Raw genomic sequence first — 18,684 nt, 5'->3', positions numbered from 1 at the left:
ATCAATTATCTGTCAGATGCCAACATGGGGCCATTCCATAGCCCAATCTCTCTCCCTCCTTGAAGTTGTCTAAATACAAAAGTAGCATTACTTCTGCATTACTACTTACCTGTCATATGCAGAGTCCCCATTCCCTTGACTATTCTCTCTCATATGTAGAATCTCACACAGAAAGAAAGGTAAAATCCAAATGTAAACACGTGTTCCTGTCCATTTTTAATAACAAAAGGCCAAAGACCACAGCTTTTGAATAAACACAAAATCTGACAACCTTAATGTCCAAAGCAAACCTCATCATACATCTCTAAATTTCTTTAAACAAATACAATTGGAATTTGGAAAACCTTATACAAAAAGAATTAACAAAAAAAAAAGGAAAAATATCCCAAATACATTAAACTTCCTCTGTAACTATATATGTAACATGTATAATCAGATTTTATGTGTATGTCAGAACAGCTCACTTTTAACAAAACCTTCAAAACAGAAAGTCAGGACTCAGAAAAAATCAAAAAATGACCAAAAAAGGAAAAAAACCCACTTCACTCTATATTGGGTATGCTCTTCCTCTCACTTTGGGCTTCGTTCTGGGCCTAGATTGGACCTCCCTCTCCCTTGCTTCTCCTTGAAAGAATTCATCTTCTGCAACAGCAGATCAGCTCTAAACTTTGCAATGAAGCTATCAGCCTTAGTGTCAACGTCAGGACTGGGACAGAACATAGTCTTTGTAGGTGATTCTCCCCCATCAATTGGATCTGGTGATCCACTACGTGAACTATTATTGCTTTTTATCCTAACATAGTCACCCTGCACCTCAAATTTCCAAGGCCGCATTTTGAAAGGCGGTGGCGGCGGTGGCGGTGGTGGTATTGGTTTAAGCGGTGAGTCGTTACCTGAGCTCACATTGTCGTCCCCACTATTGAAAATCCTTGTTTTAACCGGCAATGGAGATTTCCAGACCTTAGCTTGTGGTTGTGGTGGTGTTGGTGGTGGTGGTGGTGGAACTGAATGAACTTTTTTGGCCTTACCTTTTTTAGAAGAGAATAAACTCTGAAAAACTGATGGTGGAGGTGGCAGCGGAGGTGGTGGAGGTGGTGGTGGATATAAAGGATGAGAAGTAGAAGAAGAAGGTTGAGAGTTTAGAAAGGTGTCGAAATTTTCAACACTCTTTTGTCTTTGCTTCTTCTTCTTCCTCCTTAATGAGCTCAAGAAGTCTTTAGTGGCTGATCCTCCTCTCTTCTTCTCATTCTTGTCACCACTCCTTTGCTCCACTTGCTGAAACACCGGTGGTGGTAACGGTGGTGGCCGTGGCGGAGGCGGCGGTGAAGGTGGGGTTTGGAGATTCTTGACTTGTGAATCAATTTTTTCTGGGGTTCCAGTCTTTTCATTGTGTCCAAGAGTTTGATATGTTCTTTTTTTTCTGTGCTTAACCACCTTAGGCGGCGTAAATGGTGACAATGGTGATGGCGGTGTAGATGGCTGAGGTAGTGGCGATGAAGGCAATGGTGGTGATGGAGACTTGTAAGATGGAACTTCTTCTGTAGAAGCCACAAAAGTGTCTACGTGTATAATCTTGGGCTCCAAGGCATCTTCTTCTACTGCAGGAACCACAAAAATCTCTTGGTATATTCTTGGGCTCCAAGTTACCTTCTTCTTCCTCCTCTTGAGGCTGATCTCGCGTTGAATGGCGATGATGCAGCTGATCTGAGCTCTGAAACCGATAATTACCACTAACATTGGTGTCATCATAGAATCTCCACCGTTCATCATGGCTCACCCAAGCAGATTCTTGCCTAAGATCCGGGTATGAACTGCTGCTCCTTAACCTGTTGATGGTGCTATAGCTATCAGCAGTACGATCTGAGTACTGGGTGTACCATTGATTTGAGGTTGATGGGGTTGACTTGTGAGACTCTTGTGATGAGCTTGAAATGCTTGCATCTTCATACGAGCTTGTGTTTTCATTGTTGTTGGTGTTTCTGCTGAGGAATCCCAAACAATGGCAAAGAGAACAAGGACTAGATTGAGGGAGTCCCAGCTTTTCCTCACTAGATGTGGTCTAAATATTTGTGATGTGAAAGATAATAATGAAGGAATTACTATGAAGATAAATAAGATGGCTATGACTAACAAAAGTACAAGAAGAAGGCCAGGGTTGAGGAGGAGAGATGATGAGTAGCGGCGGCGGCCTCGGCGAGAGTGAGTGTTTTGTAGCCAAAATGGTGAGGGCACTTCTTCCTCTTCTTCCATTATTTGAAGCTGAATTGTGTGTTTATGCCTTTTCACAGCAGAGAGGTGTGGAGGAGCAGAGGAGGGTGAGCTTTTTGAGATACTTTTCTTTTGCTTTACCTTATGTTATATGCTTTTGTGTTTTGCCTTTGCTTTTGATTGCTTTTCCTTTGATAAATTATTTGGCTTGGATTGATAGAATATGTATTTATGGTTGAAAATGGGGAGTGATGGGTGTTTATAAGTTACAAGCATCATCACTCTTACATAACGTGGGGTCCTTTTTTATTTTTATTTTATGATAGTATGATTCATATCCAAGAAAAACGTTAGCATCTGTCATTGTTAGTATGACAGCTAAATTTGCATACTACTAGGCATATGATTGTAGAAAACCATGTGATTTTATTTTGTATTTTTTAAAGTTTTGAGCTTTATAACTTTGACCAAGTAGCTGATTCAATTATTGAGATCCTAGTTCAATCAGAATATGGTAAAATTGTGTGTCATTAATTTTTCACCAAAAAGTAAATTTGTATCTTTTATGAAACAGTTGTGCAAGAAAAAGAAATATGACTTTTCTTACACATTTTTGTAGTCGGCACCACAAAAAGGCCTGAATTTGCGGCCTGTATCATGTAAATTGATTAGCCTCTCAAGAAATCCAAGCTATTTATTTATGTATTAAAAGTTAAAACTACCACTTCATTTTTTTAGAAGGTTCATAATTGTTACTTTAAAAGCAAAGGAAGAATTATAAATTAACAATTATGGGCACACCGATTTGGTCATGGTCACGCACACATTCCGCGTTAAGACAATTAAATCTCACAAAACCCTAAAGAAAAATAGATTGATCAAACAAAAAAAAAGTATTATTAATAATTTAATATGATGTTTTTGTACAAGTTTTATAGAGTAAGACAATGACAATGACTAGTATAGAGAGAAAGCTAAGTACAACGTATAGATGTTTAGACAAACGCGTTTTCCACTCATTGTTATGTCTCTATCAGATTGTTTTATTCTTCACTAAAAGCAACCACTTTTAAAGTTGGAAAACACTATTCAAAACTTCTCCAGCAAGCTTCTAAACTTTGGCATCAAGAATGTCAAATGGTTGCTTTTCCCCCCTTTAACCCTGCGAATTCATCAGTTTAACATTGTTATTATCTTATTTGTATGAAAGTTTAATATAACAAATTTCACAATATTTTTCGTAAAGTAAATGCTAGTATACACGGTTCGTTGCTTGCAATTGTAAACACAATCCTGTGTGTATGGTTGTGTGCAACAATAGTATAAAATAAACATTGCTCTTTTTATAACGGTTAGATAGAAGATTATGATAAGTGTACAATATAAATAATGTTAGTAGTAATTTTGTGTGAAAGTGATGTTGTACTAATGATGTCAGTGACAACTGACAAGTTTATATAAAAGTAATGTCACACAAATCATAACCATTTAAGTAAGTTGTGATTTTTTTTATAGGTCTTATCACCCTTTTTTTTGGGTTGAGATTAGTAGATAGTAGGGGATGGAAATGTAGGGTTGGAGCCATAAACATGAACACCACAAAGAAATATCACTTCAACAATTCAAACCCATTACTCTTCCTTTATCATTGGAAATTCAACATCGAAATGATGTATTTATATGAAATTCTAAGAAACTATAATGTGTGTGTGACTGTGTGTGTGTTTTTTTTTTTAAAGTATGTAAGGGTCATATGACCTCAACATTCAATTTCTTGTTGGATTTTTTAAGGGATCTTTTGTTAGCCGACATCCTTTGCATACAGAGTAATTACAAGGTTGAATTTCACTTGCAACACAAAGACTGTAACTGACATGATAAGCCTTTATTGTTGCAGAAATTGTTCCTCAAGATAATGCACCAGAATTTTAAAGAACCGAAAACAATTTTGAAAAAGAAAAAAAAAATTGAAAGGCTTAGGGGTTGTTTGGTAGAATAGTTTGAAAATTGTTGTTTGTAGTTTTTTGAAATATGTATGGGTAAAAAAATGTGTTAAAATGTGTAAAATATTGTTTAAAAACTAAAAAATGTTGTTTGAAAATACAAACCAAACGGGCCCTTAAAAATAAGCTGCAGGGCTCAGACTCCAATTCTAGACTTTGTCAACGACTCAACATGGATAGCTTTTTCCAATACGCTTGATCAGAGCTTAGAACTCAGGACACAACACCATGGAGTTTGCTCAAAGTCTTCTTGTCAGATTACAACAGCTTTGTTTGGCAGACAGGGATTCCTTGCTCACATTAGAATTCAATTTCCCATGCAAACAAATTCTTCAGGATAATATTTGTAATAAGTAACAATGGGACCCCCTAGGATGAACAAAAAAAAATCTCCAATTCACCAATATCATAATTCAATAATTTGTAACCAAAAAAATCTCATAGAAAAAAAAATTCCCTTACAGGGGTTACAACAATTTATATGACTTTTTTAATTGATTTATAAACTATGGGAAAGTAAGTTACAATATTTATATTTTTTTCAAAAGATAAAATGCCAAAACTCTTTTAAAAGCCAATATTGATGACGTAGCATTGCCAATGCTTAATATTGATATCCCAATTTTTTAAAATCCTTAAACAAAGTTTTGAAAAACTTCATTAGTGTGATTTTCAGTTACATCCAAAAGTATGAGATTATCATATTGGTAAGTTGATCAACATGATAAAATCAACATATTAATTCCAATTACCCAAAATCTGAAGATCTAAAGTCCTCTTCTTCTTTTCTTCTTCTTCTTCGAAAAATGTCAGAATATCATGTTGTAATTTTCAACTTTTTTGGTTCATATTATATCCTTCTTAACTTAAATATTTAGGTCATAAAGTGCAATTTTTTGTCTACTATTTTTTTTTTTAATTAACCATGTCGCATGAAATTTTTTTTAGGTTCAAATCTTGGTTCCGTCCCTGCTTGAGTAACATGGTATTAAACAAGTAAGTTTTAATTCAAGAAAAAAAAATTGAATTAATTAAAATAATAGACACGAAATCTAATTCCAAGAGGGAAAGGGAATTCCCACCAAACAAGTATTCACATTTACAATGGGCAAACATACGTGATGCACGTACAAAACGAACCAATTGAAGGTTATAGCAGCATGTCTACACAATGTGCAGTGGTAATTGTAGAAGTTTGGTGTGAATTGTTAGTTGCTATGTGGACCGGTAGAATTAAAAAGTTGTGTTGTGACTTGAAAGACTACTTTTTTATTTAAGGGTATGTAAACGGATATTCTTACGTATTTGTTAATAAATTATAAGTTTGGTTTATCTCTAATACTTTTTTAACTAGATGTCTCTTTTTGTTTTAAATACATAATAGCAAGTGATAGTATGTTTTAATTTTCACATTTATTTAGTTAGTGGGTGATGTGATAGTTTCTCACTAAAATAAAAGGAAATTCCAGTTAAAAAAGTACTTAAGGTAAGCAAAATTCATAAATTATTTTAGAAAAGTTTTAATCTCACTTTCATGAGAATATAAAAAGCTATAAAAAAAATTTTTTTTTCCCATAAAGAGTTTCTAAAAAAAGTTTTTAAACCAATACTCTTAGGGCATCATTTAACTTTTTCTTTTGTGTGAAGGATTTGAAATTTATGATGTTTGTTTCAAGATAATTATTTTTTATTATTATGATAAGACACCAATAAATTTCTTTTTAGTGTGGACAAGATTTGAATCAAATCTTTTTCTAGAGAAAATCAAATCTCCTATGTAGTGGGTTTTAATACGTGTGGTCTTATAAATCACCATCTAATAATAAGCGTGGTCTTGTAAATCACCATCTAATAATAACAAAATTCTCTCCGATTTGGAGAAAAACTTTTTCTTTTTCACAACACAAAAATTTTTACCAAATGATGCCAAACAAGCTGACGGGTTAAAAAACTGAAAAAAATGGCAACCAGTTTTGGCTCACTTTGTACACCCTCATTCCATCAAGGCGTCAAGGTAAAAATTTGACATTGCCTTGGTTAGTTTGGTTAGGTTAATAACATTTTCGTACCATTGGGGTTGGATAGTGGGAGCCCCAGCAACATCATCCTAGAGATTTTATGAATCTTAAAAGCAAGGGCTAGTAAAGATATGTTTAAATGATTAGGCTGTAATTATAAAACTGACCGACCCCATTAAATTTTTTTTTCCCAACTGCATCTGCATAGAACTTAGTTTATGGCAATTTAATCTTTTACCAGCTTCATTGCCTTTGCTTTTATATGAGGAGGAGAGATGATGAGTAGCGGCGGCGGCCTCGGCGAGAGTGAGTGTTTTGTAGCCAAAATGGTGAGGGCACTTCTTCCTCTTCTTCCATTATTTGAAGCTGAATTGTGTGTTTATGCCTTTTCACAGCAGAGAGGTGTGGAGGAGCAGAGGAGGGTGAGCTTTTTGAGATACTTTTCTTTTGCTTTACCTTATGTTATATGCTTTTGTGTTTTGCTTTTGCTTTTGATTGCTTTGCCTTTGATAAATTATTTGGCTTGGATTGATAGAATATGTATTTATGGTTGAAAATGGGGAGTGATGGGTGTTTATAAGTTACAAGCATCATCACTCTTACATAATGTGGGGTCCTTTTTTATTTTTATTTTATGACAGTATGATTCATGTCCAAGAAAAACGTTAGCATCTGTCATTGTTAGTATGACAGCTAAATTTGCATACTACAGGCATATGATTGTAGAAAACCATGTGATTTTATCTTTTATTTTTTAAAGTTTTGAGCTTTATAACTTTGACGAAGTAGCTGATTCAATTATTGAGATCCTAGTTCAATCTGAATATGGTAAAATTGTGTGTCATTAATTTTTCACCAAAAAGTAAATTTGTATCTTTTATAAAACAGTTGTGCAAGAAAAAGAAATATGACTTTTCTTACACATTTTTGTAGTTGGCACCACAAAAAGGCCTGAATTTGCGGCTTGTATCATGTAAATTGATTAGCCTCTCAAGAAATCCAAGCTATTTATTTATGTATTAAAAGTTAGAACTACCACTTCATTTTTTTAGAAGGTTCATAATTGTTGCTTTAAAAGCAAAGGAAGAATTATGGGCACACCGATTTGGTCATGGTCACGCACACATTCCGCGTTAAGACAATTAAATCTCACAAAACCCTAAAGAAAAATAGATTGATCAAACAAAAAAAAAGTATTATTAATAATTTAATATGATGTTTTTGTACAAGTTTTATAGAGTAAGACAATGACAATGACTAGTATAGAGAGAAAGCTAAGTACAACGTATGGATGTTTAGACAAACGCGTTTTCCACTCATTGTTATATGTCTCTATCAGATTGTTTTATTCTTCACTAAAAGCAACCACTTTTAAAGTGGGAAAACACTATTCAAAACTTCTCCAGCAAGCTTCTAAACTTTGGCATCAAGAATGTCAAATGGTTTCTTTTCCCCACCTTTAACCCTGCGAATTCATCAGTTTAACATTGTTATTATCTTATTTGTATGAAAGTTTAGTATAACAAATTTCACAATATTTTTCGTAAAGTAAATGCGAGTATACACGGTTCGTTGCTTGCAATTGTAAACACAATCCTGTGTGTATGGTTGTGTGCAACAATAGTATAAAATAAACATTGCTCTTTTTATAACGGTTAGATAGAAGATTATGATAAGTGTACAATATAAATAATGTTAGTAGTAATCTCATGTGAAAGTGATGTTGTACTAATGATGTCAGTGACAACTGACAAGTCTATATAAAAGTAATGTTGCACAAATCATAACCATTTAAGTAAGTTGTGATTTTTTTTATAGGTCTTATCACCCTTTTTTTTTGGTTGAGATTAGTAGTTAGTAGGGGATGGAAATGTAGGGATGGAGCCATAAACATGAACACCACAAAGAAATATCACTTCAACAATTCAAACCCATTACTCTTCCTTTATCATTGGAAATTCAACATCGAAATGATGTATTTATATGAAATTCCAAGAAACTTATAATGTGTGTGTGTGTGTGTGTTTTTTTTTTTTAAGTATGTAAGGGTCATATGACCTCTACATTCAATTTCTTGTTGGATTTTTTAAGGGATCTTTTGTTAGCCGACATCCTTTGCATAAAGAGTAATTACAAGGTTGAATTTCACTTGCAACACAAAGACTGTAACTGACATGATAAGCCTTTATTGTTGCAGAAATTGTTCCTCAAGATAATGCACCAGAATTTTAAAGAACCGAAAACAATTTTGAAAAAAAAAAAAAAAATTTGAAAGATAAAGAAAAATAGATTGATCAAACAAAAAAAAAGTATTATTAATAATTTAATATGATGTTTTTGTACAAGTTTTATAGAGTAAGACAATGACAATGACTAGTATAGAGAGAAAGCTAAGTACAACGTATAGATGTTTAGACAAACGCGTTTTCCACTCATTGTTATGTCTCTATCAGATTGTTTTATTCTTCACTAAAAGCAACCACTTTTAAAGTTGGAAAACACTATTCAAAACTTCTCCAGCAAGCTTCTAAACTTTGGCATCAAGAATGTCAAATGGTTGCTTTTCCCCCCTTTAACCCTGCGAATTCATCAGTTTAACATTGTTATTATCTTATTTGTATGAAAGTTTAATATAACAAATTTCACAATATTTTTCGTAAAGTAAATGCTAGTATACACGGTTCGTTGCTTGCAATTGTAAACACAATCCTGTGTGTATGGTTGTGTGCAACAATAGTATAAAATAAACATTGCTCTTTTTATAACGGTTAGATAGAAGATTATGATAAGTGTACAATATAAATAATGTTAGTAGTAATTTTGTGTGAAAGTGATGTTGTACTAATGATGTCAGTGACAACTGACAAGTTTATATAAAAGTAATGTCACACAAATCATAACCATTTAAGTAAGTTGTGATTTTTTTTATAGGTCTTATCACCCTTTTTTTTGGGTTGAGATTAGTAGATAGTAGGGGATGGAAATGTAGGGTTGGAGCCATAAACATGAACACCACAAAGAAATATCACTTCAACAATTCAAACCCATTACTCTTCCTTTATCATTGGAAATTCAACATCGAAATGATGTATTTATATGAAATTCTAAGAAACTATAATGTGTGTGTGACTGTGTGTGTGTTTTTTTTTTTAAAGTATGTAAGGGTCATATGACCTCAACATTCAATTTCTTGTTGGATTTTTTAAGGGATCTTTTGTTAGCCGACATCCTTTGCATACAGAGTAATTACAAGGTTGAATTTCACTTGCAACACAAAGACTGTAACTGACATGATAAGCCTTTATTGTTGCAGAAATTGTTCCTCAAGATAATGCACCAGAATTTTAAAGAACCGAAAACAATTTTGAAAAAGAAAAAAAAAATTGAAAGGCTTAGGGGTTGTTTGGTAGAATAGTTTGAAAATTGTTGTTTGTAGTTTTTTGAAATATGTATGGGTAAAAAAATGTGTTAAAATGTGTAAAATATTGTTTAAAAACTAAAAAATGTTGTTTGAAAATACAAACCAAACGGGCCCTTAAAAATAAGCTGCAGGGCTCAGACTCCAATTCTAGACTTTGTCAACGACTCAACATGGATAGCTTTTTCCAATACGCTTGATCAGAGCTTAGAACTCAGGACACAACACCATGGAGTTTGCTCAAAGTCTTCTTGTCAGATTACAACAGCTTTGTTTGGCAGACAGGGATTCCTTGCTCACATTAGAATTCAATTTCCCATGCAAACAAATTCTTCAGGATAATATTTGTAATAAGTAACAATGGGACCCCCTAGGATGAACAAAAAAAAATCTCCAATTCACCAATATCATAATTCAATAATTTGTAACCAAAAAAATCTCATAGAAAAAAAAATTCCCTTACAGGGGTTACAACAATTTATATGACTTTTTTAATTGATTTATAAACTATGGGAAAGTAAGTTACAATATTTATATTTTTTTCAAAAGATAAAATGCCAAAACTCTTTTAAAAGCCAATATTGATGACGTAGCATTGCCAATGCTTAATATTGATATCCCAATTTTTTAAAATCCTTAAACAAAGTTTTGAAAAACTTCATTAGTGTGATTTTCAGTTACATCCAAAAGTATGAGATTATCATATTGGTAAGTTGATCAACATGATAAAATCAACATATTAATTCCAATTACCCAAAATCTGAAGATCTAAAGTCCTCTTCTTCTTTTCTTCTTCTTCTTCGAAAAATGTCAGAATATCATGTTGTAATTTTCAACTTTTTTGGTTCATATTATATCCTTCTTAACTTAAATATTTAGGTCATAAAGTGCAATTTTTTGTCTACTATTTTTTTTTTTAATTAACCATGTCGCATGAAATTTTTTTTAGGTTCAAATCTTGGTTCCGTCCCTGCTTGAGTAACATGGTATTAAACAAGTAAGTTTTAATTCAAGAAAAAAAAATTGAATTAATTAAAATAATAGACACGAAATCTAATTCCAAGAGGGAAAGGGAATTCCCACCAAACAAGTATTCACATTTACAATGGGCAAACATACGTGATGCACGTACAAAACGAACCAATTGAAGGTTATAGCAGCATGTCTACACAATGTGCAGTGGTAATTGTAGAAGTTTGGTGTGAATTGTTAGTTGCTATGTGGACCGGTAGAATTAAAAAGTTGTGTTGTGACTTGAAAGACTACTTTTTTATTTAAGGGTATGTAAACGGATATTCTTACGTATTTGTTAATAAATTATAAGTTTGGTTTATCTCTAATACTTTTTTAACTAGATGTCTCTTTTTGTTTTAAATACATAATAGCAAGTGATAGTATGTTTTAATTTTCACATTTATTTAGTTAGTGGGTGATGTGATAGTTTCTCACTAAAATAAAAGGAAATTCCAGTTAAAAAAGTACTTAAGGTAAGCAAAATTCATAAATTATTTTAGAAAAGTTTTAATCTCACTTTCATGAGAATATAAAAAGCTATAAAAAAAATTTTTTTTTCCCATAAAGAGTTTCTAAAAAAAGTTTTTAAACCAATACTCTTAGGGCATCATTTAACTTTTTCTTTTGTGTGAAGGATTTGAAATTTATGATGTTTGTTTCAAGATAATTATTTTTTATTATTATGATAAGACACCAATAAATTTCTTTTTAGTGTGGACAAGATTTGAATCAAATCTTTTTCTAGAGAAAATCAAATCTCCTATGTAGTGGGTTTTAATACGTGTGGTCTTATAAATCACCATCTAATAATAAGCGTGGTCTTGTAAATCACCATCTAATAATAACAAAATTCTCTCCGATTTGGAGAAAAACTTTTTCTTTTTCACAACACAAAAATTTTTACCAAATGATGCCAAACAAGCTGACGGGTTAAAAAACTGAAAAAAATGGCAACCAGTTTTGGCTCACTTTGTACACCCTCATTCCATCAAGGCGTCAAGGTAAAAATTTGACATTGCCTTGGTTAGTTTGGTTAGGTTAATAACATTTTCGTACCATTGGGGTTGGATAGTGGGAGCCCCAGCAACATCATCCTAGAGATTTTATGAATCTTAAAAGCAAGGGCTAGTAAAGATATGTTTAAATGATTAGGCTGTAATTATAAAACTGACCGACCCCATTAAATTTTTTTTTCCCAACTGCATCTGCATAGAACTTAGTTTATGGCAATTTAATCTTTTACCAGCTTCATTGCCTTTGCTTTTATTAGAGATATGGATGATTGTAATTCCCTTATCAAAGTCCATTAGTGCTTGATTATAAAAATAAAAATTCAGTTAGTACTTAGTAAAAGCATAATCATTAATCATTACAGAGTAAACACGTTTAAGAGTTGAGGAGCTCACCACCATGCACTATTCGTGCGGTGGTCACTTCACAAGTATAAGTGCTTGTGAGGTGTAGGGGGCAAGGGCCGAGATTCAAATCTCTAGAAGAAAACTTCACACACATATACACTTAGATTAGGTTAGAGTAGAAATTCTATCTTGTAAAAAAAAAAAGAGTTGAGGAGTTCAATTACACTGCCCAGTCTCTCCCATAAAAATAAAGAAAATAAAAATTAATAAAAACAAACAAACAATCCTACTTTTTGAATAGCATTCCTCTCATTTGTTGTAATCATTTTTGTGGATCAAAGTTTTTTTTTTTTTTTAAGGGAGATCTTTCCTTCACTCTAGTTGAAGCATTAAAGCATTCTAGGTATATATTGGTTTTTCCAATCCCCAAATTAACCCCCATTTTTAAAATATTCCAATGAGTTTTACATTTAACGTCATTAATTTTGGGTGAACACAAATTGACTAAACCGTTTTACTATCATCTTAATTTTAATTCTTGGTCTTGCCTAGTGGTTTACTGATTTCCTCCAAAATTGGTATCACTAAAGTTGGTTTATCCACTTGACAAATTCTCTGGTTTATCCACTTGACAAATTCTCATGTTAGGTAGTTAGGAAAGCCTCATGCCAAAACACTTATGGAATGCCTTAACTCAAATTCATTCTAATTTCAAAATTGTTACAGTGTAGAGGCGTGCATATGTCAAGTTGCAGGGTTTTTTTTTTTTTTTTTTTTTTTTTTTAATGGGTTGGACTTAAAAAAAAAAAAAAGCATTAGAATAATAAATATATAAGAATAACAGCACAAATAACAACAAATTTACTGATCAAACCTGAGCATAACACCAAACCAACATATAAAAGTAGATTTATAACTTTATAAATTTGTTGCTAGTTCATCGAACCAAAAGAGTAAATAATAAAACCAATAAATATTTCAAATATTTATTTAATATAAGTAAGTCAAGTTAGATTAGGTGAATTTGTGAATTTGCTTAACCATACCCCACCCAACCCACTTTAAAAGAAAAAATTTGGCAATCCAACTCAACCCACCAACTCCTAAACAGATTAAGCTAGATTGGGTCGGTTTTGACGAATCGGTGAATTAGCTACACACCCTTAATGCCAAGTTCTAGTTACCCTCTTTAGCTTGAGCTCCCTAAAATTTCTTTCAAATAAAAAAATAATGAGCTCTAATGAATTCCAATGTCACTTCTTTTTCTCACAAAATTAGATGGACTAAAGACTCGAGTTCAAGATTCACTCAATCTGTAACTTACCAATAAAACGGGAAAAAATTCATCCAAATAGATGCAGATATAGATTTTTCTTAAGTGTCATTTACAAACAAATAACTTTCCTACAATTTCATCTACCAGGTAGGTACATTTCCCACTGAGTGGGATCTAAAGGCTCTAAGAAGTTGCATTCTCTTAATATACAAGGTTTGTATTATGCACAAGAATAAAGAGAAACCCAAAAACTACTTTAGTGTTCATGTGACTGAACCTTCAGTGACATCAGTTTGCTCTTCTTGCACCAATATCAATTTCCCAAAGGACGCTTGAGTTACAAACCATCAGTTCAGGCTTCCCCTTGAGGAAGGTGAACTCAAGTGATGACTACTGGTGCGGATTTGTAGCAAGATTGATTGTAAGGATAACAACTCCGGCAATTATAACAGCAATTGTACATATCAAAGCCTGCAACAATCATTAACATCTGGGATTAATGAAAAAGATAAATGGCACACATGCTTCATCATTATTCATGACAATTGTGTCAAGATCTTGGATACCAGTAACAACATGGTTATTCACAATTTTATATAGAATCAAATTGAAAAATATATAGAAGTACGTTGTGTGTGTGTGTGTTGAAAGGAGTTTTGAGGAAAAGCATAAGGATAAAATGTAATATTATTTTTTGATGATATAAATTAGTAGTCTTGCAATGCATCCCATTTTAACATTCATTGACATCACATTAAATTATTTTAATATTCTGAAAAGAGAGAATAACATCCATAAGAGATTATCAAGATTGTCACACATTGCTTGAAACAAATAATCAATGGAACAGAACATAGTAAGTGTGACACTTACAGCTACTGCATTGGCAGCAAGTCCGTCTCGCTCCCTTGGATCTCTCTGGTAGTATTTCCGAAAGTAAAGAAACGTCGCATAGTACCACAACAATGGGCACACCAATCCTAGCAGAAGACTGCAAAAGCAAGTGCATTGATCAACATAAACACGTGCACAAAAAAACTCATCCACAACAAACACACACGCACACATAGAGAGAAGAGCTGTGAGAACTCACGAAAACCATCCAATTCCACAGCCAAAGCATGGAAGGGGCTTATCAAACATTCCCAATTCAGGATTCTCCACATCTTTAATCTCAGCATAGGCGCCATTCTTATGGTCCACTACATCTGTTGAAAGCCCTGTGTCCAACATACCACCTTCAGCAACTTTTTCAGACAGTTTATGCTCAGATGAAGACATAGATTCAGTTAAGTTGTTAGTAAAACAACAATGCCCAGTGATACAGCCGCAGAAAAAGAGGACTCAATTGCTGCCTCTTCATTAGACTCCCAGTTTTAGTAACTTGGGGTTTGTTATTGTCTTTGAGGGTTGTCAAAAACCCAGTTTTATGATTAAATAGGTTTTTGATATAAGTCGGTGGTTTAGAAAATTATGGGGCTTTATTTTTGTTTCTGCATAGTGGCATAATTGTAATTTTACAGAATACTGAATTAGGTTTGGTCTAGTACTTCTTAGTAGTATGGGAGTCCATTGTGTGCTTACGTGGGTTCCAAGGTAAGTATTCATCAGGTAAAAATAATGCTTGCGTTTGATTTTCTTTCAATATTTATAATAAAAAGTATATATTTACTTTACAAGCAAGTTTCATAGTCGGTTAATTTCAGTAAATTGTAAATTTGAAATCAAACGAACATATACAGAATTTTGAGTAACCCTTTTCTTTTTTCTTCTTATTTCTTATTAGTTTCTGCAGTGTTCTATACAAAGTCTGATTGTTTTAGGTGAAAATATGCATATCAATCAAACCCTGAAAGCCTCATTCTATCAATGCCCCATCACCTCAGAAAAAACAATAATATTGGACCACATTCATCATGTACAATATAACTCATAAAAACCTCAGCATGTTTGTTTCTCCATTCACTTTGAACACAAAATTACCAATAGGCTAGCCAAACCATATCAGAAAGAGAACTGGGGTGCAGAGGTTCTCTGCTTATGCTTAATTTCAGGCTAAATCCTGGGTATGTATGGGTGTTTGTTATTCTGATGAAACTCGAAAACAATATCACAATTTACACGATAACTACTACCACGTTATCTATGGAATGGTGCTTGAAAAGAGAGAATTAAGTGTTAGAAAAACAAAAACCCCAGGTAGCTTTGTTAACTGAGATCATAAGCAGAGGAATTTCGGTGAAAGAAGGAAAAAGAAATTGTTCTGACTCTGTTAAACGCACAAGAAAGATCAGAGGATGAATAATTTCCATTACTGAGACAAACCTTGTCAATAATCTAGTCACACAATTAACAATCTGGTAAACCATTAACATTATGCATATAAAGAGCCTCCAGGTTAGACAGCTTATTGACTACAAATGAACTCAATGAAAAACTAATAATTTTTTTAGTATCCATGAAAATTAGAGCCGTTCCCACCAGTTACATTGCAAGAGGCTCACAGGGATGGAAGACAATCAAAGATTCTTTCTCTCATTGGTCTGACAAGAAAATTTGGTTAGGAGGTGTCACTATATAGAAATCTCTAAGCTCATTGATTTAAAAGACATTTAAATTGTCAATATGACAGGTGAGTAGTTTCACATCTCTAAACCAAATTATAATAAGTGCAAAAATATAAACAAAAGAAGAACACAGGAGAAGTTAAGTACTCTGATCCATGTGTCCCCAAGATAAACTATCACACTTCAGCTCCCCTCTCTTCCTTCAAAAGCACCTGCTACAAGAAGTATGCATCTATTAAAATTATGAAAATTGGGTATCTTAGACAGTTAAAGAAGTCCACACGCACACATTAATCAAAGATCATTGAGTGCATTGCTTTTTAGAAAGGGTAAAAGGTGATTAATCCTGCCTATGTACTGACATTTTAACATAAGAAATTTCCTACCCACTGAAAACCCAATCTACTTAATAATTGGCACAAATTTTATATGTCAGAAAGCAGGTACATTTATCAAGCACTGTTTTCACCATTAAGGTAGTGTTACCATCAACATCAAGCAAAATCTTCATATAGACAAAATATATACATAAATAAACCACAAACACCTCTTGACACTACAAAGAAACAGGCTTGAAAAATCCTGGGTAATCACTTATAACAAGCTCATGAAGATCATGTAACCTTCTAGCTATCTTCCATGGTTGCAGAGGAATATAGGAAAATAACTCTCACTATACTCACTTGTCTCTAAGATCTCACTCCTTCACAAAACCCCACCTTTGATATCAACAATTCAACCCCGGAACTTTGTTGTAAATGCACTGCACTCAAGCATACACTGAAAGAAGGAAAACGGGATTTTTAGTGTTCCAATTTCCTTAAGAATTTGCACCATTTCCAACAACAATGATCCCTAATCCCATTCCATTACAGAAAATAGCATAACAACTAATTATCTAACCTACATTCTGTATCCTAAGTGGGTTTTCACTTTCACCAGAGAACTGCACAATTATACTCATTTGAGTTGTAATGTGATTGGTGGATTCAAAATCCAGTGCACAAGATCAAGCTATCATGGCTCCATAAGCATTCTCAAGAAGAGCAATACATGTCCAAATTCCAATTCCTTTAATTAACACTACTTACCAGCAAATTTGATAACTTGAGCTAAGTCTTCCAGAGTCACTTGGTGGTTCCAAACAGTAAAAGAGATTGAATAGAAACAAAGTTGCATTTTCCTCAACCACAGCAGGATGCATCACACAGAGAGGGATAATAAGAGTTACTGTACGATTATCATTGCTTCCCTAGATGTAGCCAAACCTCCTCAAACAAGAAAACCCATCTCAAAACTTCAGGCAAAATTTCACAATTCGACACTGGTTGTGATTTTAAATAAAATACCAAGGCCTTTAGGTACTAATAATGTAGCCAAACCTCCTCAAACAAGAAAACCCATCTCAAAATGAATTTATGCAAAAACCAATGAAATGATGAAGGGAAAAATCTCATATGTAAATAGGCATTATAAAGGCATTAACTTGATAATCAACCCAAGCAAATGGAAAAAAACGCTCAGTAAAACCCAACAACAATAAAAACCAATTTCACATTCTTAGAAGTTAGTAGTAAAAAGAGAAAGGTACAAGTTGCAATTTTTTCACTTAATTTTGGCTCCCCTTTAAAAAATTCCAATCACACAAGCCCAAAGAGAAAAAAGAGATATTTGGTCTGCAGAGATTTTATCATCAACACCCCCGCAAAGCCCTTCATTTCTAACAAACATTACATTACAAAAAGAATAAGTATATAAATTTTCACCGACCCACATCAAAACTGAGAAATTTCATCAACCCCACCAAAGAAAATAAAACCCCAAAAGCAAAAAAATTTAATCAAAGTCCCAGAAGCCAAAAAAAAATTAGTGGGAAAAAACAAGAATACACAAAAATTAAAGAAAACCCATATCTCAGCACAGCAGTTCAATCAAAACCCATCAACAAAAACAATCACTCTAAGAATATAATTTCAGCAAAAGTATTTACAAAGTAGAAGAATTCAACCATGCACTGGTAGAAATGAATTCAAAAATCCAAACTTTTCCATCTCTCTCACCTACCAGATAGAGAGAGAGTCAACTTGCCTTCAAAGCTATAGGAGAAGAGGAAAATAGCAGAAGCAGTTTTTCTATTGAAAAGTGCTTTTCTTTGATCAGACCAAGAGTAGCAGCAGCAACAGCAGCAGGATAGTGTATGAAAAAAAAGCAATTTCAAGAAATGTGCTTTTTCTTGTGCTTTTTTACATGGTAACGCATCGTTCCTCTACCATTCTTCAACCGAACAGGCAATGACTGAATGAATAAATTATGAAAGAAAGAAAAGTACACTCTCCTCTCTCTCTCTCTCTCTCTCTCCTGATAGGAGGTAAGGAACAAGTGATTGTGCCAAGGAGTATTATCAAGAACCAAGCTGTGATTGGCTTGTACTTTGCTCTTATGGCACTCTTTTGTCAATGCCAATTTGTTGTCAGGTAGCTGTTCTATTCACCATAATTTTATAATATTTTTATTATATTTTCATAATAAATTATAAATAATAAATTATTATTAATTTTAATATAAATTTATAATTTTTTTTTCCTTTTATGATAGTAAATAATAATCTGCTACATATAATTTATTGTGAAATGAAGTGTGATTTGTTCCTCTCACCGGCATATGAAATTAAAATCAAATTACACGATTGGGTTTTTCAGTTCTTTTTTTAATAAATGAAAACAGCTGGATATTGTTGTTAGTTGTTGACTAGTTGGTTTGTATGTTAGGGGGATTTGATTTTGAAAGCACATAGATAAATTGAACAAAAGAATGAACAACTT

General features: G+C 33.2%; 2 protein-coding genes across 14 annotated transcripts; both read right to left on the bottom strand.

Annotated features, from left to right (window-relative positions):
• Window positions 1-370: 370 nt before the first annotated feature.
• On the bottom strand, window positions 371-2,445 carry LOC112003463 (uncharacterized). Its single transcript, XM_024035655.2, is given in 3 exon segments — window positions 371-1,593; window positions 1,595-1,995; window positions 1,998-2,445. Coding segments are annotated over 3 exon segments (1,677 nt in total). The 5' UTR covers window positions 2,251-2,445; the 3' UTR covers window positions 371-570.
• A 10,916-nt stretch (window positions 2,446-13,361) lies between these two features.
• LOC136061307 (large ribosomal subunit protein eL20z-like) lies at window positions 13,362-18,237 on the bottom strand. Of its 13 annotated transcripts, none has more exons than XM_065765509.1 (7): window positions 17,927-18,237; window positions 16,954-17,133; window positions 16,546-16,642; window positions 16,010-16,074; window positions 14,389-14,515; window positions 14,169-14,286; window positions 13,362-13,766 (listed from the first exon to the last, which is right to left on the bottom strand). In XM_065765509.1, exons 4-7 carry the CDS (start codon window positions 16,017-16,019, stop codon window positions 13,686-13,688), a joined length of 336 nt encoding a protein of 111 aa, XP_065621581.1. In that variant the 5' UTR covers window positions 16,020-16,074; window positions 16,546-16,642; window positions 16,954-17,133; window positions 17,927-18,237; the 3' UTR covers window positions 13,362-13,685. The 13 variants fall into 13 exon arrangements, with proteins under 13 accessions (XP_065621581.1, XP_065621580.1, XP_065621583.1 ...); XM_065765508.1 differs by having other exon boundaries at window positions 16,954-17,130; XM_065765511.1 differs by lacking the exon at window positions 16,954-17,133.
• Between the last annotated feature and the right edge of the window lie 447 nt (window positions 18,238-18,684).

This window comes from Quercus suber, unplaced genomic scaffold (genome assembly GCF_002906115.3).
Source record: "Quercus suber isolate HL8 unplaced genomic scaffold, Cork oak 2.0 scaffold_634, whole genome shotgun sequence".
Taxonomy (NCBI): Eukaryota; Viridiplantae; Streptophyta; class Magnoliopsida; order Fagales; family Fagaceae; genus Quercus; species Quercus suber.
Note: the sequence above shows the minus strand (reverse complement) of the source record. Positions and strands in the feature narration are given on the sequence as shown.

What these genes read in the sequence shown, in the direction of transcription:
- LOC136061307 (XM_065765516.1), bottom strand. An exon ending in TGTGGAATTGGATGGTTTTC is followed by an intron (nt 14,287 to 14,388) that starts GTGAGTTCTCAC and finishes TTGCTTTTGCAG; the next exon opens with TCTTCTGCTAGGATTGGTGT. An exon ending in TTGCTGCCAATGCAGTAGCT is followed by an intron (nt 13,767 to 14,168) that starts GTAAGTGTCACA and finishes TGATTGTTGCAG; the next exon opens with GCTTTGATATGTACAATTGC.